This window comes from Copadichromis virginalis, linkage group LG17, assembly GCF_057382275.1.
Source record: "Copadichromis virginalis isolate Kocher_CV1m ecotype Utaka linkage group LG17, C_Virginalis_male_GT1.1, whole genome shotgun sequence".
Taxonomy (NCBI): domain Eukaryota; kingdom Metazoa; phylum Chordata; class Actinopteri; order Cichliformes; family Cichlidae; genus Copadichromis; species Copadichromis virginalis.
In genome coordinates, this window is record NC_140634.1 from 20,047,070 (window position 1) to 20,070,835 (window position 23,766).

The 23,766-nt window shown below is 40.6% G+C and overlaps 1 protein-coding gene across 1 annotated transcript in view; it reads left to right on the forward strand.

The window, feature by feature from the left end:
* Positions 1-379: 379 nt before the first annotated feature.
* The window catches only part of LOC146689330 (leucine-rich repeat-containing G protein-coupled receptor 5-like), a 55,053-nt gene continuing 31,666 nt past the window's right edge, over positions 380-23,766 (forward strand). The window contains exons 1-4 of the mRNA XM_085436564.1: positions 380-932; positions 17,718-17,789; positions 19,692-19,763; positions 21,836-21,907. Coding sequence (XP_085292690.1) covers positions 655-932; positions 17,718-17,789; positions 19,692-19,763; positions 21,836-21,907 — 494 coding nt within the window. The 5' untranslated portion in view covers positions 380-654. The remainder of the gene's footprint in view (positions 933-17,717; positions 17,790-19,691; positions 19,764-21,835; positions 21,908-23,766) is intronic.

The following is a 23,766-nucleotide window of genomic DNA, read 5'->3' on the forward strand; positions in this document are numbered from 1 at the left end:
GACTGACTGTGGGTGTGAGGAAGTTTCCTAGGTCTTGTTATAAGAAGCATGCTACTAAACAATAGTTAAAACAGTAGAAATAATAAGAATAAATACTAAAGTAAATAAAAAGTAGATAATAAATGTCCTATATCAATTTGTGGTGGAAATTACTTTTTTATGTGAAGGAAACTGAAGTTAATCCTCTCCTGTACGTTTTTATTGGGGGGGGACATGCATGTGACATAAATAATGAGGGACATGCTCTGTGGATTTTAATATTTACTTGTTTTTTCACTGCTGCTATTAAAAATCACGGCACACGCAGAAGCAGAGACACACCGCCTATATAAAGTGAACCACGGTTTACACACTCCTGTAGAGTGAGTGGAGGGACACACACACGCACACTCTTGCTGTGCAGCTCCACGCGTTCAGCCTGGAAAGCGACCAAACTTCAGACAACCTGCACTTTTATTCCACTCTTCAAATCCTCTTTGTGCTCCACTTTATATCCGGATCAGAGGAAGTTAAAACTGAGCGGTTTCCAGTTTGCTTCTGGTGAGTAGGGACCAAAAACCACCACAACGTGATCCGGATCCCAGGCTGCAACTTTATATTTCCACATCACTTCTGACTGAAACTTTCACCCTGCGGAGACAGACCACGCAGGACATGCTAGGGTTTGTGCCTGTCCTAGCCGCCTTTGCGCTGCTCTCGGTGGGCTTCAGGAGCGCGGGGGCTGAGCTGGAGATGCGGAGCTCCGCCGTGCCCGCGGTGCAGAGAGCTGCAGCTGGGTTGAACAGCTCCGGGGACGAGGTCGGGGGAGCGGGGCGGACCAGCTGCCCTGGCCGCTGCCGGTGTGAGGTGGACGGGCTGCTGCACTGGGTGGACTGTTCGGACCTGGGCCTCCGGGAAATACCGAGCAACCTGAGCGTCTTCACATCTTACCTGTAAGTCAGCAGCGAAGGTTTTCGTTTTCTTTAAGGTAACCTGTTGATCCAAAGTCTGCACAAAGTAAGTGTGTGTGTGTGTGTGTGTGTGTGTGTGTGTGTGTGTGTGTGTGTGTGTGTGTGTGTGTGTGTGTGTGTGTGTGTGAGCGTGCCTGCGCGCGCACGGGTGATGTTATGTAGTGGTGAGAAACGGAACACCTGTCCTCTGTGCCTGTTTTTCGGGTGCATGTCAGGTGCTGTGGTTCATGATGTTTAAGGAAAAACATTTAATCTGCAGAGACCCAGAGTGCATCACTGAATTTACACCTGGAGACAAAAATAAGTTCCCAAATTCAACCACAGCACAAATGAAGCTGCAGTTCCCCGAATGCCCACTTGAGGCAGTCTCCAACAGTGGGTCAGTCCCCATAGATTCCCATATTACAATGTCCAACGTTAGAGGAGAGAAAACACGTTCACAGCCTGATACAAAAACACCTTTGCTCTCTTCACTAACTGCTGCAGTAGGATTATTTTTTATATAACTTAAAGAATTAAAATTTGAGTAAAAGCCATTACACACCGAGGACAAACAGGGACACGACATTCAGAATTTTTCAGATCTGAACTTGTTGCATTTTTTACAGAAAATTCACCCTCAAAAAACACACACTGTGAAAAAAATGAAGTGGACACCAAGCGATGAAGAGCTGGTCCTGATGTTTCTAAACAAGAAAAGGAAGAAACTGAGATTCTGGGTTCATCTAATTCTCAGGAGAAGGCAGAGGTAGGGTCAGTTTCATGGTTTGACCCAGGAGTTGAATCTGTGTTGCACAGCTGCTTTTGTGCACATTTCAGGATGTTGGTGGGGCAGTATGAACTCTCGTTAGCAGGGTTCGGACCACGTAAGAGAAGGCATAGAAATCATTTCAGAGAGCCTACTGACCTGAGCAGTGTCTATGTGTATGTCTGAGGTTCAAAAAATAATAAATGCCGCAAATTCGTCCATCAAAATTACGGCGGTGTTGTGAACAGCTGCCAAATGGCTGCTCTCGGGGGACTCTAAGTGTTAAGAATAGGTGAGTCCAAAAAATATTTTTTATGCTTGAAATATTACACGGATTTTATGAGTCCGGCCTTAACACTTAAAAGTTCATGTCTTAGCTGAATCTATAACCAGGTACATTGCACAGACTGCAGGGTAAGAGTGCCAACATCAGGACAGGTGTTATTTCGGAAACCGTTTTCAGCCAAGACTCATTGAAGAAGCTCCTGGAGTTTTTCAAGTGATTCTATTCTTTCTACGTTTAGACAAATTTGGAGAGGTTTCAGCAGTTTTAAAGGAGCTCTGATATTTCAGGTTTCATTCTTTAAAGGCATTTAAGAGATTTTTAATTGTTTCAGGAACCTGTTGAAGGAGTTCTTAAAGTTTTCTAAATGGTTGTGCTGACTGGAAAAAATAATTGGATGATCGACAGATTATCAACTTTGAAGAGTATAAGAACAGTTTTAATAAGGTTTCAAGACCTTTGAAGAAGATTACCTCGTTTATCAGGAAGTTATCCCTTGGCAATACCTAGGAATGTATTGGAGTTTTTTCTTTGCTTCTGTGATCCTTAAAAGAGACTTCTCAAGTACATCAGGGATATCAGGGAATTCTTGTAGATGTTTTGATAGTTTCTCTGAAGCTTTAGGATTGTAGAATTCTAACATACATTTAGAGACATTGAAGATTCTTTAAAGGACTTTTAATTTATTCCTCTACAGGCAAACAGGAATGTGTGGACTGACAATGTTTCAAGGGTGTTGAAACATCAGAAGACAATTTGGTGTCTTCTGATAGAGGATTAACAGATCCTTGAGTTTAGCCCACAAATGTAGAGTTTCCTGGAGGTTTTGAGAAGGTTAGAGGGATTTCTCAAGAGGTGCAGCTGGTGAAAGAGTTTTGCAGAAGCTCCAGGCGTTCTTCAGGAAGTTTTGGTTGTGGATCCTAGGGTGCACATGAAGGTAAATAAAGAGGTTTGATGTTTAAGGACGTTTCGTCACATTCAGTGATCTCTAAAGAGGCTCCTGGAACAATTCAAGCTGTTTCATTGTTTTTGAGGAGGGAGTTTTCAGGTGTGCTTAGAGACATTTCATTTAGTTTTACAGAAACGCTAAACTTTCAGGAACACCTGAAAGGGGTCCTTAAAGATTAATGGAAGCTTGGGTGCTATGACAGCTTATTGGATCGCATCATAATAAAAGCTAAACAGCCCGAAAAATGGACTCAGTGGAATTTTAAATGTAGACGACTGGGAAAGTCTTTGAAGAATACACCCCAAAAGTGAATGTATACAAAAAGTTTGATGTTTGATCCTTGAGGACTTCTTTTCAGCTTCAGTGAGTCTTAGAAAGTTATTCTGGACTTTTGAAAGAGGTTCCACAGGTTTTTTTGAGGCTTCTGGTGTCCTCCGGGAAGACGTTTTATGGCTGCTTAAAGAAGTTCTACAGATTTCTGTGGCCATGTAATAACAGTATTTGCGAAGTTTTAGTGTTTCTACTTGAGTGTAAACTACTGTTAAAGCAAGACACTTAAATGAATTCAAATCCATTTCACCTCACAGCAGGTCATCGGCCTCGATACAAGACTTGTTTCAGCTTCTGCAAAAGCATTACGTCATTGTACTTTGTGTGTGTGTGGAAGGAAAACCTGCTCGTCTTGGCTGTAGCTGCAAAGCAGCACAATGTCCAGGATTTAAATTTCACTCTCATTAAAGAAAACCTTCCCCTATTCAGAACAGCCGTGTGTGTGTGTGTGTGTGTGTGTGTGTGTGCTTCACAGTGAAAGCACTTTCCCTACAGTTCGTCCACGACAGGCAGATGGACACACACAAACCCACTCACACAGCGACTGCCAATCAAAGAGTCTTTGTGTCTTTATTAAAGCTCCAATCAGGAATCGAATCCAACAAAACATCAAGGAGTTCCTGTGTCTTTCTTTGTTTTGGAGACTAACCAGATAAATTTTTACATTTTTGTTTTGGTGCAAAAAAACCCAACAAAACCCTGCATCCACAGAAGGGACCTGCTCTAAAAACCTAAAACTAAACATGAGTCATTATTTTTATTATTACTAAATGTAAATGCTGGAAATCAAAACTGCTTAATTGATGAAGAAATTACAAAGGAATAGTCCACACCTGTCCAAACAGTTTAAAGTCAGCTGCTCACTTACTATGGTTCTTTGAAAAGAATATGCATTAATGTAATATCTTCAAATGAAACCTTCAAATTATAATACATTTGCGATATAGTCCTTTTTTCTGGCGTTAAACAAATGTGTCCATTTCTATTCTGTTTTTGATATTTGTAACCTAGAAAATTGGGGACATTAGGCCACTTTAAATTTTTTTCCACATATCAAACAAGGATCAACAGAAAATACCTTCTGTCTGAAAGTCAGCCGTGGGGAGAGCAGCAGTGCAACCACATCAATGACATTGATTAATTCGGAACAGCATGAAAAGGAGGAGCCAGATGGAAGTGGTTTGCAAAGTGGCTTGCAGATGTGCCGCAACTGTAGGTGGTCTAAAGCAGCCTAAATATGCCCACGGTATAAGATTCACCGACTGGATATGAAGATGTGAATATGTAAAAGGCTTAAGACTGATGGTGTTTGTGGCTTGACTTGACCTGAACTAACGCTACGCTCAGTTTATTAATAGTAACTGGTATGAAGAGAACATGCCCCAATTTAAATACTTGGCCAATTCAATGGCCAATTAGCATATGTCAGCAGAATGTTAGCAATATAAGGACAAAATCAGCTTCACTTTAAGACAAATTAAAGAATAATAGGTTGACCAATTGCATTTATTTCCAAAAAAGGTTTTAAAAATTCATTTTTATTTACGAAAACCTTTTTTGAGAAGCTGCTCTCTCCTTAGTGTCCTCTGGGTGAATTGAAGCGCTTCTCATAAGTTGGGTTTGTCTTAAATTCAGTCCTCCTGAGCACGTGCTTATAGTATACAACAGGGGTGCCCAATCCCAGTCCTCGAGAGCTACCGTCCTGCAGCTTTTAGACGCATCCTTCTTCTGACACACCTGAATCAACTGAATGCCTTGTTATCAGGCCTTTGCCAAACTTGATGGCATGCTGAAGAGGTAATCACACCATTTGATTCAGCTGTGTTGGAGTAGGGATGCATCTAAAAGCTGCAGGATAGTAGATCTCGAGGACTGGGATTGGGCACCCCTGGTATACAAGAAGCCGTAGAACACCATCAAAGAGAAACAACTATACTCAGCTTTTTGTTATCAATTTGATGCAACAGATCTTGAAAGCAAAAGTTTTGATTCAAACAGATGAAAACTGTTGATGACAAACAGTTGATGAGTTTGTTGTTGTCTATGATCAGGACTTGTTATGTCACTTTTTTGAAACCAGAAACAATCAATTAAAATATCAGCTCGAATGTCCTGTTGTGATTTTGTGCCTCCTGGTTTGTTGTGAGAACTTTAAGGGACCTTCTGAGGAAAGCAACTGATCTCAGAGTCGCTTTACAATCTCCTTCAGTCTGTCTGTCTGTTTGACCGCCGTCAGTCTGAATACTGCCATCTGTCAATGCCTTTGTGTGTGTGTGTGTGTGTGTGTGTGTGTGTGTGTGTGTGCATACACTTGCTGCATGCCTAAGCAGAGCTGCCTGAAGTCTGAATGGGCCTGGAAGTCTCTATTCTACGTGTGACTGACAGCAGCAACACAGGAATGCATTTAGCCTCAATGTGATGAATGGACTGATGTATATATGAAGGTTTCTGTAGCCACGCCCCTTCTGGCAGCCATATTGGACATCCCGAGCCCTGAGCATATAAATCATGTCTGCACTTTCCTACACTAACAGCTCTAAAATTAAATGAATTTCCAGGTAATGCAGATGTTTAGCAAGAGTGAACTTCCTGACCTTTCACGTGACATCACAGGAAGGTAGGTAGCCCGTTTACAGTCCTGAGTGTTTGCACGTCTGCACTAGTGGAGTCTTAGTGTGAGGGAGCTCCATTGGTTTGAGCTCAGCTGTCATCAGATGGTCCTTGTGGATGCCACGGTCCACTGCACACTCACACAGTTAGTTAAAAGAGGACGTGACAGACAGGTAAATGGACTACCTGACTTCCTGTGGGGGTATGGGAGAGGTCAGGCAGACAATAGAAAGTGATACTGAAATAGCCTTAAGCTATCAGAGATAATTGATTTAAACTCCACAACCGTGAGGCCACAATAAAAATGTTCATCAGTGCTTGGACATTTCTACTCCTAGATCTTAAAATCTGAGGTCAAAACATCCCAGCAAGTAAGCTACACTGATATTACTGAAGCTGTTTTAAAAGGCTGCGTTAAATTGCTAAATGCAGGCACAATGAATGTGGTTCCTTTATCTCGCTTTTAGAAAAACTTTGGACACTAAAAAAATGGTAATGAAAGGATGAGATTACACTGTATATTGAAAATGTGAGCTCATTTTGATTCCTGTAGTCCTGAAAACTTAGTGTTAACTGCTTGACAGCTCAGGACCTGATTGTCAGATTTTTCAGCTCTTTAATCTTCTAAATGTTTTCAGTGGGTGACATGTCTGGACTGCAGGCAGCTGGTTCTTTACCCGTTGTCTAAAACAAGTAGAATATATTTTTACAGTCTTGCTTTTCGGAGAAGACAAAGGTTTATTTAGCGGTTTATGTTCCACCAAACTTTGCACATCTTTCACTATTAATGGTGCCTTCACAGACTGAGCATCCCACCTGGACTAAATGCCTCCCTGTAACTTGTGTTGAACTATCTGATGGGATTATGTTGCTGAAATAATAAAAAAATAAAATGGATGACAGCATATGTTGGTCCAAGAAACTGTAGATCACTCAGCATTAGTGGTATTACCAACATGAATGCTGGATTTGAACTGTGGTGTGATTGTTGCGCTTTTCTTAGATGTCCTAAAAGAATCTCCGGTTTTTTGGCCAGACTACAGGACGGTTTTCCACTTTGCCATCTTAAATCAGTTTTTTTTCCCAGGAAAGGCGGTTGGTGACATTTCTGTATCCTATTTTAAACTTGTAGGAGGCTGTGGCTCAGGAGGTAGATTGGATTATGTCGTAACTGGAAGGTTGGTTGCTTGATATTTGGCACATTCAGTCCACATGTTGAATTGTCCTTAAGCAACTGCTTCTGATGTATGAATCTGAGTGTTACTGTGTGCATGATAGGAAAAGCTTAAGGGATGAAGTAAAGTGTTGGATGAATGAGGCTTGTAGTACCTTTTCATGTTTAATTTGGGATGCAGAGATGAACTGTGTTCGATGATGATGATGGTTTTCAGAAGTGTTCCTGAGCCCATGCAGGAGTACCCACCACAGAATCAGGTCTGTTTTTAATGCAGCGCTGCCTGAGGACCCAAGGACCACCAACATTTAACTTGCAGCTTTGTCTATTTGCACAGGAACTTGTCTGAATCTTTGTTATTACGAACATTTACTATTTTTAAATGCTTATAGCTTCAAATGATTTGGAAAACATCCTGTTTTTATCCCGTGGTGAGAGATTTGATTACAGGTACAGCCTGGTCCTGACTGCTGTTTGCATCTTTGGTAAGAAGAAGCAAACACATTCTTGAAGCTGTGATTGCAGCTTTCCTCATTGCTGCAGCTTCACGTTGTTGCTCTCTCTTATCTCTGCTACTACGTTAAAAACACGGATCGTCACACCTTCAGACTTTTGTACTGTTTCTAAAGCTCTGAGCATTTTTGCTACACAGGGGACCAGAACTAATGTCTTAGACAGATAAACTCTTGATGTCTAGATTCATAAACATTTGTTCTTATTTCACTGACTGAGCAGCTCGTTTTAGGCGATCATCTGCGCCTCAGGTTACCTTCGTGGACACACAAACACAGATCTGACAGAGCTGCTGTTTATCTTGAGGTATCTTTTCCTTTTGGAGGAGACGACACAGACTGATTGAACCGACCGGGGAATAAACCTCCTGATGTTCTCTCGCCTCGGGGGGCCCCCCGCTGACCCACCCCCGAAAGACTGAAAGAAAGGCAAAAAGAAAGAGCAAAAAAAGACAAAAACTGAGAGAGGCCTCGCTGTCACACTACGCCTCCAAACTACACAGTTCCCTTTTCTTTTTTTTCTCCAGAGTTTGTCTTTCTGCAGCCCGCCGACATTTGAATAATCGTCTGATATCCATCAGTTTGAGCCTGAGGAGACGGAAAATAGACAACACACACACAAAGCTTCGTCCACCACAACATCGAGAGGGAAAAACACACAACATGGATAATGTATTCGTCTTTTCTTTCATCCTTCTGTTCGCCTTGTTCTTCATATGTGCCTCTCTTTCTCCTCCAGAAAAAAAACAACTCAGAAAATATTCAAGCGTCTGCCTTAAAGATCTTTTGGAAAAGTTTTGATCCGGTACTTTAAATTTACAGTATCAACAGTTTGCTGTACTTCAAGGTCCAGAAAAAGTCAAAGATCCTGAAAGAGTTTCTGGGAAGTTCATAAAGTATTACAATTTATCTTCAAAATATTTCAGAGTAATTCAACATTTTCCTTAAATTCTTGACTTCATGCACTTTATTGCCCCAAAAACCCTGCAGTTATTAAATCTTTATTAAACCTTTAGAGCCGATCGGAGCGGACACGCTCTGTTTTGCGTAACTATTTTTAAATCCCAGTAGCACTGCAACCACGTAAGCTAGCGCAAAAATTTTTTTTGCATATGAAACCGGAGGAGTTGTACTTACATCTTATGCCATCAGCTTGTCCTCGGTCACGGTTTCCTTCCACATAAAGCTTTGCAAAAACTGCATAAAAACCGCTTGCAGGAACAAAAACATAATATTCCAGAAACATGCTTTACCGATCCGATCAGCTGGTCATAACACTTCCTACGTTGGAATAGACGTCAGCGCGAACTTTTGCATTTCCGCCATTACCTGCCCGAAACCGGAAGTGACGTCATTTTCGCAGAAATGTAGTCTTTTTTGCGATCAGGGCCTCAGGGCCTATACTGGTCTTTTTAAAACTTATCTTTGACTTTATGACTTTCTGTGTCGTTTCTGGGATGCTTAGGACTCATATTGCACTGCTGGAAATAGTTTATTTTGATGCATGTGCTGCTTTTTTGCAAATTTGCACTATAATATTTATTTTCGTTTTTCCTGCAGTGTATAAAAATTGGTGTATTTCAAAAATAAAACTATGAAGACACTCAAAATAAATTTCCTGTGGTGGGAAACTATTTTGTGCAACTTTTTTGTATTTACAGTTTTGAGGGATAAGCCTCTTAAATTTCTCTAACTACAAATATATGTTAAAAAATCAAAAACGATTTTAAATTTTTTTGTAGTTTATTGCACTTTTTTGCAATTTATGTAATTACTATGCACTTAATGGATACATATTATTAAAATCTGGGCTATAATGGTTGTATTGATGTATAGCAACTTGAAATGCTCCCAAAAATGGCTCCACAGCATGTAAAAATATAATATAAGCTCTGGCGGACTTGGTTCTATCAAATCAAATCAAATCACTTTTTATTGTCACATCACATGTGCAGGCACACTGGCACAGCACATGCGAGTGAAATTCTTGTGTGCGAGCCCCACAAGCAACAGAGATGTGCAAACACAACAACACAAACGAGCAAAATACAAGAATGGCCAACCTGAAACTAATAAATATATGTACAATATATAATAGTGTATGCATTTCTGGATGTGTATACTAAATATTTTCCTACGTGTGTGTGTGTGTATGTGTGTGTGTGTGTGTGTGTGTGTGTGTGTGTATACACATTTTTACAAATTAAATAGTAATAAAATAAAATAAAATAATAATAATAATAATAATAAAATATATAAAATATACAGAGTTGAATATGTGCAAAACAAGTGGCATTTATATACAGTGTGGAGTGCATAATGTTGAAGTTCCAGTAGTGAAGCTGAGGTGTCTATGACGTGTTCAGCAGTCTGATGGCCTGATGGAAAAAGCTGTCTCTCAGTCTGCTGGTACGGGACCGGATGCTGCAGAACCTCCTTCCTGATGGAAGCAGTCTGAACAGTTTATGGCTGGGGTGACTGGAGTCCTTGATGATCCTCCCCGCTTTCCTCAGGCACCGCTTCCTGTAGATGTCTTGGAGGGAGGGAAGCTCACCTCCAATTATCCGTTCAGAGCACCGCACTACTCGCTGGAGAGCTTTGCAGTTGTAGGCGGTGCTGTTGCCATACCAGGTGGTGATGCATCCAGTGAGGATGCTCTCAATGGCACAGTGATAGAAGGTCCTGAGGATGCGGGGGCTCATGCCGAATCTTTTCAGTCTCCTGAGAAAGAAGAGGCGCTGCTGCGCCTTCTTCACTGTTTTGTTTGTGTGTACTGACCACGTAAGATCCTCAGCCAGGTGTACGCCAAGGAACCGGAAGCTGCTCACTCTCTCCACAGCAGCGCCGTTGATGGTGATGGGGGTGTGTACTTCTCTGCACCTCCAGAAGTCCACTATCAACTCCTTTGTCTTTGCGACGTTGAGGGTGAGATGGTTGTCTTGACACCAGTGGGTCAGGGCGCTGACCTCCTCCCTGTAAGCCGTCTCATCACTGTTGGTGATAAGACCCACCACTGTAGTGTCGTCCGCAAACTTCACAATGATGTTGGAGTTGTTAGTGGCTGTGCAGTCGTAGGTGTAGAGTGAGTACAGGAGAGGGCTCAGTACACACCCCTGTGGAGCACCAGTGTTCAGTGTGATGGGGGATGAGGTGATGCTGCCCAGTCTGACCACCTGGCGTCTGTCAGACAGGAAGCTAAGGATCCAGCTGCAGAGGGAGCTGCTCAGTCCTAGATCCTGCAGTTTCCTGTCCAGCTTCGAGGGAACGATGGTATTGAATGCTGAGCTGTAATCTACAAACAGCATCCTCACATACGTGTCTCTCTTCTCCAGGTGTGACAGGGCAGTGTGTAGTGTCAGGGCTATGGCATCATCAGTGGACCTGTTGTGGCGGTATGCAAACTGTAGAGGGTCCAGTGAGTCGGGTAGTGCAGAGCAGATGAAGTCCCTGACCAGCTTCTCGAAGCATTTGCTTACGATGGGGGTCAGGGCTACAGGTCGCCAGTCGTTCAATGAGGAGATGGTGGAGGATTTGGGTACAGGGACGATGGTGGCCATTTTGAAGCAGGCTGGGACTACAGATAGAGAGAGGGAAAGGTTGAAGATGTGTGTGAACACTCCAGCCAGCTGAGCCGCGCATGACCTGAGGACGCGGCCGGGAATCCCGTCCGGACCAGTAGCTTTGCGTGCGTTCACCTTCCTGAAGCACTTCCGCACATCCTCCTCAGACACAGTGTGCGCACTGACGTCATCCGCGGTGCGCACACTGTCCAGTCTCATGGTGTTCGCTGTGTCGAATCTAGCGTAGAATACGTTTAGATCCTCACACAGAGAGGCCGTGGTCTGCGGTGTGCTGGTTTTCCCTCTAAAGTCTATGATCGTGTTTAGTCCCTGCCACATACTCCGAGGGTTGTCAAACTGTTGTTCCACCCTGTCCCTGTACTCACGTTTGGCTGCTTTGATCGTCTTCCGGAGTTGGTAATGTGCGTGTTTGTAGTCCGATGTGTTCGCGGAGGCAAAGGCGGTGTTCCGTGCCGCCAGTGCCGCGCGAACATCTCCGTTAATCCAGGGTTTTTGATTTGGGAAGGATTTGACTGTTCTGGATGGGACGACATCTTCCACGCATTTCCTGATAAATCCACAGACTGAGTCTGTGTATTCATCAATGTCTCTGGCGGCCACGTGAAACATTTCCCAGTCCGCGTGATCAAAACAGTCCCGCAGCGCAGACTCCGATTGGTCCGTCCAACAGTGCACCGCCCTCCGGGTTGGAGCTTCCTGTTTCAGCTTCTGCCTGTAGGCGGGCAGGAGCAGGATGGAGCAGTGATCTGATTGGCCGAATGGGGCGCGGGGGAGGGCTTTGTACGCATCCCGGAAAGAGGTGTAACAGTGGTCGAGTTGCCGGTTTCCACGTGTGTTGAAAAGGATGTGTTGATGGAGTTTTGGTGAGACTTTCTTCAGGTTTCCCTTATTAAAGTCTCCGGCTGTGATAAACGCTGCCTCTGGGTGTGCGGTTTCCTCGCTGCTGATCGCGCTGTACAGTTCCCTGAGTGCACGGTCAGTGTCGGCTTGTGGGGGAATGTAAACAGCCGTATGGTAGGTCTTAAAGGGTTAATCAATCCAATCAAATCCAATTCAACTCTATTTATAGAGCAGAGCAAACACCACAGTGCTAAAGTGCTCTCCAGTTATAAGACAGCAATGAAATACAAATTAAATAAAATATTTAAACAAAAAGAAAAAAAATAACGGTAAAACATGTTTTTTGTTTATATTAAAAATACTTTCATCTCAAACATTTAGAAAACCCCTCCCCTATTTAGAAAAATAAGATGTGCTTTAAAAAACATAAAATAAAAAAAATTTTTTTAGGAACTTATTGTTATAGAAATGTACAAGATGTAACTTTATTTTTGTAAAAACGAGCAGGTTTAAAGGCAGATTGGCATAATTTTACATTGTATATGCAAAATATCTTCAATCAGAACATAAATCTTTTTTTTTTGCAGCAAAAACATTCAAACTTTTCATAAATCTCTTTAAATTTGTTTCTTTTTGTTCTATTATCCATGAAATAAACATAATTTTGTATATATTTTGCAATAAAACATATAAAAATATATACAGATATAAAAAACAGTATTTAATTTCTTAAGTATAATTTCTAGATATACTTAATTTTGAATTTATTTGTAAAATATTTCACCCTTTTTAACTATTTTAAATGTAATTATTATTATTATTATTATTATTAATATTAGTAGTAGTAGTAGTAGTAGTAGTAGTAGTAGTAGTAGTAGTATAAAACAACAATGATGATAATAATATCATTGTTGTTTTTGTTATAAATTCCATAATAACTTTGTTTCCGGTATTTGACAGAAACATTGAGTCAGAGTGCACAGGAAACTTGGCAATTTCAAAATAAAAGCTCTGGCCTTCAGTCAGACAACAAACACAGTTTGTAGTTCCTGTGTATGTTTATACTGTCAGCATGCTAATCAGTGCTGGATGTTTACTTATTGTTAAAGCACAACAATACCTACTCCCATTGTCATCATCATCTCATCTTCATTGCAAAGTCGTGTGTGTGTGTGTGTGTGTGCGTGCGTGCGTGCGTGTGTGCGTGCGTGCGTGCGTGCGTGCGTGTGTGTGTGTGTGTGTGTGTGTGTGTGTGTGGTTGGGTGTGTATTCCGTGAAGGAAATCAAAACATAGGACACACTGTTGTCTGTCTGCTGCTTTCAGTCAACTTTCTTTCGATTTCGAATCTGTGTGGCAGTGAAAACAGCCTCTGGACCTCGGTCATCAGTGCTTTCTAAATAAATGATTCCACCTGTAAATATGCTGCTTTTCTTGCTGTTACTCTGAGTGGAACATTTTTCTTTGATGGTGTATTAGATAATTACAATAATAAAGGATAGAAATGATTGAACTGGTGAGGCGGTGGGTGCTGTTCCGTGGGTTTTCTCTCAGTGTGGAGAGGAAAGAGTCAATTAAAAAGAAAACATAATGTTTGCTGTGTGAGTCTGTAGGCTGAGGTGCAGTGTCAGCACACCCTCTGGAACAAACAAGCAAGACTAAAACTATATCATTGTGCAACTATCTCTTCATCTGAAAACCTTCTTCACTTTCAATAGGAATCTTACACACATGCAGATTCATTCATGTACAGTACAGTCACAACAACAACGACAACATCAGTGACGGCACGCACAGCAACAACACAGCAGTAATTCCTCTTTTCCTCGAGCGTCTACAAGACTACTCGGTTTAGTTCAAGTTTGCCATCACAATTGAGTACCAACTCAATGTATGAGCTGTACGAGCTGGTGCTATAGCAACGCAAAAGTCCCGTTACATCATTTTTGTGCAACATAAACACAAACACAACAATCGAGGAGATCAGGGCGATTGTACACTGACTGCTAAACTGGTGGTAAGCGTCTGTTTCTCGACATTAGACCGCACTGTTGGTTTGCGTGTAGCTCTCATGACTCATCTAGTGATGTTACTCCCTGGCAAATTTTTGTCATGTGTTGTGTTGATGTCACAGTTTTGGCTTGACTCAGCTTGCTTGGAAGCCTGCCCAAAAAAAGTACCTGGTACCAGGTACTACCACGTAATGGAAAACCCTAAAAACCGAGCCGAGGAGAGCAGGTGTTCGAGGAAAGATATGTAAAGGTGACAATGATTGTTATGAACTGATGGTTTTGTGTTTTGTTGCAATTTTCTTTAAACAAGAAAAAACAAACCAAAAGTTACCAAACTAATAAACTTATCAAGTAATTTTCATTAACAGCTTTTTCTTTTTCATGCTCCAGACTTGATCTCCACTGACGGTCAGTGTCATGTTGCGCTAAACATGTAGTGACCCTCCAGAGATCCTTAGGATGGTGCTGATGTGATAACATAATACGACAGCATATGGTGCTCCATGTCTGTGCCAAGAGCTAATGGTGATCCAGCAGCTAATGTTACAGGGGAGAGACCTTACTGTTTGATAATATGGAGATTCATGAAAGTAAAAAACTGTTCTAAAAATGTACTATTCTTAAAGTTGAACTTTTGTATTAAGTAAAAACCTTTTTAACTCATTCATATCTTCAGATTCCAATCTGCTTTAACTTGTTTGTTGCAGTAGATGTTCCTATTAAGCATCTCTTTAAATGTAACCCTGTGAACCAAAAGGCTTCCGAATACTCTAATGATCAGGAACCTCCGAGACCAAAAAATACAGCCAAATGTGGAAGTCCCAAAACTCGCAGTTCCTCTAATGTCCACTTGAGGCTCCAAAAGTGAGTCACTTGCACACCCACTTCTAGCTCTACACACACCTCTAGCTATCGAAGCACAGAAGCCACACCCAGCTGCTGTTCAAACCTCTTGTTTGTGAGAAGGAGCCAATCAGAATAAGTTGTCCTAACAAGTGAACAAATGGCAGTAAAACTGCTTCTTTCAGACAGTGGATGAGCTGAGGGACTAAAATCAAGGCTCATTATAAGATGAAAAAGGATTATTTTGAAATATGAATCATACAAAGCTGCTCTAATAGAGCCCAAGTATTAAAAACATTTAAAGCTGGAAATAAGCAGCTTTAAGTAAAATCACATTTGCAATCATAAAGAAACACATACAGCGATTTCTGTTTATGTTAATGTTCTGTATGTGGGCACATGCAGAGGCCTCCGCCTGACTAATGAACAGCCCGGTGTGTTGAAGCACGCTCACACGCAGCCTACACGACTACATATTTATCTTTATGAATGAATGAGTGAATGAAATGTGCTGGTGTTTTTGTGAGCGGCAGTAAAAGCCAATCAGCCATAACGGCGTTAGTCTGCTCAAGAGTAAAGGAGCATTCTGCTAAAATAAAGCTAAACAGAGGCGCTCTGTGTGTGTCTGTCTGTGCGACCAGACTACCTGTGGACACACATTAACAGGTTTTATGGAGTGTTGAGAAAGTTCCTTAACAACCGGTGTATTCAACCTGCAGACACACCCTCTCTCTCTCTCTCTGTGTGTGTGTTAAAGACAGAGACAGTCTGTCTCGGCTTCCTTTCAGACCCGAGCCCTCCTGGAAAGACGCTACCTGCCGATAGTTATCAGAGAGCAGAAAATAGACGGTTCAGATAAGAGAAGAAAAGAAAGGAGGAAGAACGTCATGGCTGCACACAAACACAACATACAACAAACGGTGTCCCTGCAGCCAATCACAAGCACCGATGTCGGCTTGTTTTAACTTTGCTTTTGAGCCGTGGAGCCATAAAAGTTCCAAAAATATTCACGACAGCGCCCCAAACGTGAATTGTCGAGCAAAAAAATTAATAAATAAAAAATTAACCAACATGCTGATGATTTTTTTTCTGTTTCTGCAGCCTTGCTAGTAAACAGATGAGATCACATTCCTGACATAGTGTTGAGGTGTGTGGATGCACAGGTGTGTATGCGTGGGTTATGATAGTGATGTAGTGTGTGGGGTTTTTTTTTGGTTGTTTGTTTGTTTCTTTTCGGTAATTCTGTGAATGCGCTGTGTCCTTATAATCAGATTGTTTCACTTGTAGTCATTTGCTTCTCTTTGTAAAAAATCTTTAATTTAATTGTAATTTATTTTTCTGTGTTCAGTTTTCATCTGTTTACAATTATTTTGTAACTTAATGGATGATTTTCCACTTTATGCGGTAGCTTTTCTCTTTCAGAATGCCCCAAATGTTTTTTTTTATCAGCCTTTGTGTTTGTTTATTTATTCATTTATTTTATTTTCAGGTCCATTTCACTCAAAGAAAATACTTTTACTGGAGGCTTGTTTTATGGTATTGGTGTTTGGACAAAAACTTTAATTAAGACTTCATAACATCTGTGTGTGGGTGAAATATTTTGACTCGCCAATTTAAATTTAATTAAAGTCTAAAACTACATCTTCATTAAAGTCTGAAGTCACTTCTCCAGGCTCAGGCTGAAAGTTGCTTGGATGAGGGATGAAGTGTTTCTCCCACTGAAATTTGTGTTCAGGTGAACTGAATCAACCTCCTTGGATTTCCTTACCTGGGTTATTCATCACGCGTCAAGAGATTAAAAGTTATTGATATTAACTTAACAAAATAGCTTTAGCAAACACGAGTTAAAGCAGCTAGCAAGCGGTTGGACTAAAGCTTTGTCTGAGAGTGTTTATTTAACTGCAGCGCATAAATCTGAAGATCAGAATACAGAGACCATTACTGTAGATTTCTGTGAGTCTTTTTTAGTGGGAAACAACACAGATCTGTGTACAAATCAGAGCTGTCACTAGTGATTCAAAGTTCTTGAGCTAAGATAACGTGAAGGAACAGGGAAGATAAAAGTGTTTGAGTTTGGCTGAGGTCACTGTGAGCAAGCGTGAAGGAGGGAAACCTGCTCCTTTCTTTCCTCCGGCTCTCCTGCTTTCAGTGTTTCCAGTAATTTCTACTCCTGTCTTGTTTCTCACTCAGGTGTGTGTTGACTCATTCCTTTCACCGGCCTTAAAAGAGGCGGGAAGTCCTGCATGGGTGTGTTTATGTGCTTGTATGTCAAACTCTGTGCATAGGAAACCGCTACACTCATGTCCACCTCGTTTTTACCCTGAACTCTGCTAGACTGGATTTGTGTGATTGAAATTGCAAAATAATCCTTTTTAATCTTATACTGGGCCTTCGTGCAGCCCTTCAGTTCAGATCTTCTGTCTGAAGCGATTTGTTTTAGTGCTTCCTATTAAAGCCATCATTTTTCTGATTGGCTCCCCTACATTAACAGCGGGACATTAGTTTGGGTTCAGCATGAGGGGTCTTCACAAATGTGGAAATATATGCGTAACGGGGCTCCCAGAGGTTGTCAGACTAAATGTTTTTACGTGCGAAGGCTGTTGAATGGTTCCTGTGTCTGAGCATAAACAGGTCTCTGTGGTTCTTTAATAATTCATAAGTCTAAATAATTCTGTTTATTTTCAATGTGTGTCATTATTTTTACAGTCAACACTGATTCATTAATATGTATTGGATGACTTTTTATTAGTTTATGCTCTGTTTTGTTTCTGTACTTACAAATCCAGGTGTGTCAGTCACGTCTGAGCCAAAAGGTCAGATGTGACTGACTAAAGCTAAAGATAGAGCGACACTAACAGTCTCTCTCTCTCTCTCTGTGTCTCTGCAGTGATCTCAGTATGAATAATCTGACTGTGTTATCCAGCGGAGCTCTGTCCAACCTGCACTTCCTGGAGGAGCTGTGAGTCACACAAACACATGGTCATGTTTTCATCATTTCAGAGGGCCTTTACACAACCTGTACTTATTTCCTGAAGACTTACTTGAAGTCAGTGTAGACTCAGAAGAAGTCTTGCCATTTCGAAACAATGGAGAAGATTCAGCATATATCACAGAGGTACAAGTGCAAGGTGACACGATGACACCGCTAATAGCTGCTCTAAAAGTAGAAGCCTCTCTAAAAATGGTCCAGAGGTGCACGAAAAGATGACCTTGAACCAACAATCAGGCTAACTTAAACCAGGCTTGTAGCTTTTAAGAACCTGTTCTCAGAATCTCCTCTCCACACCTTGTATATGTTTTCTTCTTTATCATCCTTCAAGTCTCCACACATGATCAGATATCTTACGAACCCTTGTTGGTGGGCGATGGACTGAGATGGATGAAAGTGAGGGTGTCTGAGCGGGCGTTGAGCTCATGTATCTGTGAGGAGATGATATGTAATCCCATCTCTCCTCACCTAGCAGCCGCCACGTCCTGTACGAACATTTCCTTAAAGCTGGGGAGCCGAGAGACAGCGAGGCTGACCTCACAGGGACCTGAACATGACTCTGACTGCTGTTATGCTCTGCTGCCAGCTGTATGTGTCTGTGTGTGTGTGTGATATTTGTCACCGCAGCGTGAGAAACGTCACTGCGGCGATAGGACACCGCACAGATGCATGCTGGGTGTAGGCAGACTGGCTGAACTTTGTGTGGCCCCTGAAAAACATACAGACCTACAGGACCCACTGTGGGTCAGTGTTTTGCTGTTGGTTTGAAATGAAAGCACCGTGTGTGCTGGAAACACGGATCCCCAAACACACCTGATGTCTGACTGTCAACTTGTCTAAAAGATGATGCTCAGTGCGAGTCTTAAAGCTAAACTTGTGAGTTTTTGGAAACAAATTCATCAGTTCATCTTGCAGACTGTATCCAAGCAGCTCTAAATTTTAATTGCTTAGGAATGGCATCTTCTAAAGATGAGATAAGATGCTGTCATATTCAGCATATAAGATGTCATATTTTTGCATTAAACTCGGAAACGTTTCAAAATATTAAGATAAATGTTGGTTGCAGTAAACCCTGCAAGCTCAAGGATTTGCTGTTAACATCCTCACCTGGACTGTGTTCTGACGTCCCGTCTGAAGAAGTAAAACAACAAACAACAGGCTCATAATTGAGGAAATACCCACAGCGGAGTATGAGTTCTACATTAGGAATGAAAAGGATTTTTTTTTTCATTATTATTATTCAATTTTGAGATTAAAGTTGAAATGGTATTTTGTAGAGAGTATAGCAGCCGTGGCAGCTGTTTGACTTGAAACAATTTTAACCTCCGTATTCCCACTTTATTCTCAACATGAACAATAATAATTTATCTTAAAACAATGTTCTTAATGTCTAATACTCCTTTGTAAATGCCTCCACCTACAACAGCAAGCACCAAAAGCACTAAGGACCCACTGCCAAAGTGTAAAAGAATAGTAAAAGCCCTCTTTTTGAGACACTTTGTTAGCATGAATGCAGCAGCTTTGATTGGTTGGCCCATCTCTGATGGGGGTGGACACGCTGAAAGGTGATGGTGGCACTTCATCTGAAGTTTACTTGGAACACTGAAGAGGACACCTTTTCTCATACCGGTACATGTTTCATTTTCATATTTGGAGGCTGTTTATAGGCTGACATGGTGCTTTGGGGTCACCCTGTGTAAAAGATATTCATGGCTGTACACAAAAAACATTCACTTTGGACTCCTCATAGAAACATTAAAAAATATTTTCCATTTGTAAACACATCCCTCATTTAGTTCATTTTTATGCTAATTTGGCCAAAAATGATCTGAAGTCAGTAATGCTTATAATCTCTCTCTCTCTGTGTCTCAGGCGTTTGGCGGGAAATGATCTGACCTTCATCCCCAGAGGAGCGTTCACTGGCCTCTACAACCTCAAAGTGCTGTAAGTTCACACATATTTCCTCACTGGCATGATGCCTCAGCAAACATACACATTTTATGATTGTTATGTGAATATGTTCCTAAAAGAACATCCTGGTTAAACACTAAAAAAAAAACATTTATTGGTTTTTGGTGTTTAACCTAGACTGTTTAATCCCATTATACTGTCTCTGCTGGGCTATTTTTACTGGGCTATTCTCTACCTGTATTAAGATCTGTTCCTTCAAACTTGATCTTGACCTTTAAACGTCCTTTGAATTTGTAAAGATTGGCCAAGATGCATCAGAGAGCTTTATTGTCATTGTGCAAGCAGTGAAACTTCACTGGAGACTTCACACATGTTCAAAGATAAATGGGACTGGAGTAAGATAAGAGCTATATACGGTTTACATCGGGGTGCATAAAGCATCAGTGATAAAGGTGCGATCTAACAGATTACGATTGTTTAAAACTGATAAGGGTCCTCAGAAAGATAGCAACTCAACCCCACCCTCTCCACAACCCTCACCCACCTCCTACCCCCCGGACACACACACACACAAGCACGCACACAAACACTGGAATATTGTGTGGTATGTTTACTGGTGCTAATCATTCACAGAGACACTTTGAAGATTTCATGTGTGTCTCGGTTTAGTGCACAGTTTCTGCAGTTTGGAACAACACTTCTGTTCCCTGTTTACATTTTACACATTCGCTCGTACCAACACATTATTCTGTTGTCTTTCATTCTTCTCTCTGTTCATTTCTGGGTCAGTTAATTTTCTATTTTATTGATCTGTAAACATTGGGACTGTTGAACTCCTGTTATTGCAGCACTTTATAGTACTGTCTTTATAATATTTCTAAAAGCTACAATCATACACATTATTAGTCTTGAAACTTGGTATTTAGTAAAGCATTTTTCTACTCAAACTGAACACACAAAGGGCTTTTTAATTACAAGCCTCATTCACCCAATATCATTCACCCAAAAAGACTTTGACATGCTGGCTGAAGTAACTAGAGATTAAACATCTCACCTTCTGATTGAGAGAGACCCGCTCTTCCTCCTGAGCCACAGCTGGCTGTGTTTTATGAATGGACGTTTCACATTTTTTGTTTTATTGTTAGACTTCATAAAATAATTGGGATTGACCAACACAGAAAGAAAGCAAGAAAATAAGTTTCCAGGTAACACAGAAACTTCTAAAAGATTTACAAAACAAATTCTGTAATAAATGGAGTTCCACAGGGTTGTGCACTAGGGCCTATTATATTTTCATGGGCCAGTAACTTCTACAATCTAAAGAGCCATTTTGAGCTAATTATTTTGTCCCCAAAATCTGTAGGGAGCCTCAAAATATATTTGAGTCTTGTATTGAAGCCAACACAACATGTCAATATTACTATTAAGTATAAACATCTTTGTATTCATAGAATTATTTGGTACTTTACAGATATTTATCTGGTATTAAACTTTTTTAATACTTTACTTAGTATATAGTATACTTTAAATACTTTTTCATTTCATTAACATCATGTTTATTGTTGCACTTAATGGGTTTTGATCTAAAAGAACATAACCTATCAACATAAAAAAAAATATGCAAGCATATACAGGCCAAAACAGAGTAAGCAGTCTATTTTTAGTCACTCTGCAACCAGGAGCATTGGCAGTGAAAGCTGCAGTTTTGAAAGGCATAGACAATATTTTAGATAACACAGAATACATGTTTGTTTGCTATGCAGATGACACCCAGGTATGTTTACCTATGAAGTCTGATTTATTACTTAATATACAAACATGTCTTGAAGAAAAGGAGGATATATCCTTTAAAAAACCAATATTATAAACTAAAATATTTTTTTAAAAATCACAACACAACACAGACAAGTATAAAAATAGTTATTCACCACTTTTAATCTATTTCCTTAATTTCCAGACTTTATGCTAAGATTACTGGCTTCTGATTATCCTGTAGATATACATGCGACTCTAGTATTTCCCAAAATGTGGTCCTTGTAAACCATCTTTGTGTTGTTTTGTTGCGTTTAACACTTTTTGTTAAAGTTTTGATTGCGTTTTTACAGGATGCTTCAAAACAACCAGTTGAGATCTGTTCCTGCTGAAGCCTTCAACAACCTGCACAACCTGCAGTCACTGTGAGTCACATTTCACTTTGGTTTTTTTTAGTTTCGTGTATTATATTATGTTAATTCTTACTTTATATATATATACCGTGCCATTTTACTGACCACACATTTTAGCTTTTATTAATACTGTGTATTATTTTAGTTTCTCTTAAATTCCTTTGTGTGCTATAATCATTTGTCTTATGTAAACCTAATTTTGCATCTATGCTTAATATAACTATACCTTTAACCTAACTTTAACCCCAAGTTAAACTATACCCTCTGTCTTTGTGCTATTGATGTATCTTATGGGAACATTTGTTAAAACATGTTTTTAACATATTCCTCAGCACATATGTTTTTATGTGCTGAGGAAGGCAACCTCTGTCCTGTTGTGCTCAGATCATCCTCTCTTTAATGATTTTCAACTGCTTCCATCAGGTCGTCGTTATAAAGTGCCTGCAGTGAAGACAAAGAGACATAGATTGTCTTTTGTACCTACTGCTATTATCATAGTTAATAACACTAAACCATAAGTGTTGTTGCCATTGCACATTGTACTTTTTTGATGAAAAATCTAGGTTGTTTTCTCAGGCTTATATTATATTATATTATATTATATTATTTTGGAGTGTGTATGTGATGTGTTGGTTATCTGTTTGTTTGTTTGTACGGACATACTGCAAATCAATTTCCCGTTAGGGACAATAAAGTTACCAATAACCAATAATAAGTCCATGCGATATTAAAATGGCTTAATTTTCCTACAAAAAATGAATAATACACATATAGACACACTAATCCAGCGGTCCTCAACCCAAGTCGTTTGGTACCGGGCCGCGAGAGTTGAGTTTTCAGAGTTTTTATCTGTTTTAATTGTTATTTTTTTATCGTTTTTGTTGTTAACCCTTTAAACCCTAACCCATCACGGGTGACGGTTAGCATTTTCAGCAAGGATGGGCAACTCCAGGCCCCGAGGGCCGGTGTCCTGCTGGTTTTAGATCTCACCCTGGGTCAACACACCTGAATCAAATGAGTAGTTCATTACCAGGCCTCTGGGGAACTTCAAGACATGTTGCGGAGGTAATTTAGCCATTTGAATCAGCTGTGTTAGATCAAGGACACATCTAAGGCTACGTTCACATTGCAGGTCTTAATGCTCAATTCCGATTTTTTGATCAAATCCGATTTTTTTGTCTGCTTGTTCACACTATAAATAAAATGCGACAGCAAACGCGCTCTAGTGTGAACGCTCAAAGCGGCCCGCATGCGCAAAAGAAGACGTCACACACAACGAACTCCGTTTATACCCTGAGCAAACAATATTGTTTGACTGATGACCGTTAATATAAAGACTTCCGACTTTACGTTTCCCAATTTTTGCTTTAAGTTATTTTGTTATTTACATAATAATGTAAATAACCTAATAATTATCCTTATTGCTGTTTTAGAGGAGCAGTGCTTCAAAGGATAGTTGCAGATTTCTGTCAGAATCTGCAGATTATACAGAACAAATAAAATGTTCACGTTTCTCCAACGTTGTCTTCCCAACAGTTTCACTGACATCTACACTGGATGGCCAGGAAGCGTTCGCGATGTCTTCTCCGGCGCTGATAATTGGCGTCTGTCTTGTGTCAGTGACGTAAAAGACGGATTTAATGCGACATGACCATTCACACAGCAGTCGCTTTCTGAAACATCGGATATGTATCGAATTCAGTACCACATACGAAAGTGACCCAGATCGGATGTGAAAATATCGGATTTGTGCCGTTCACACTGTCATACCATTATCGGATATGGGTCGCATAGGGTCAAAAAAATCGGATTTGATGCGCTTTCGCCTGCAGTGTGAACGTAGCCTTTAACCTGCAGGACATCTGCTCATA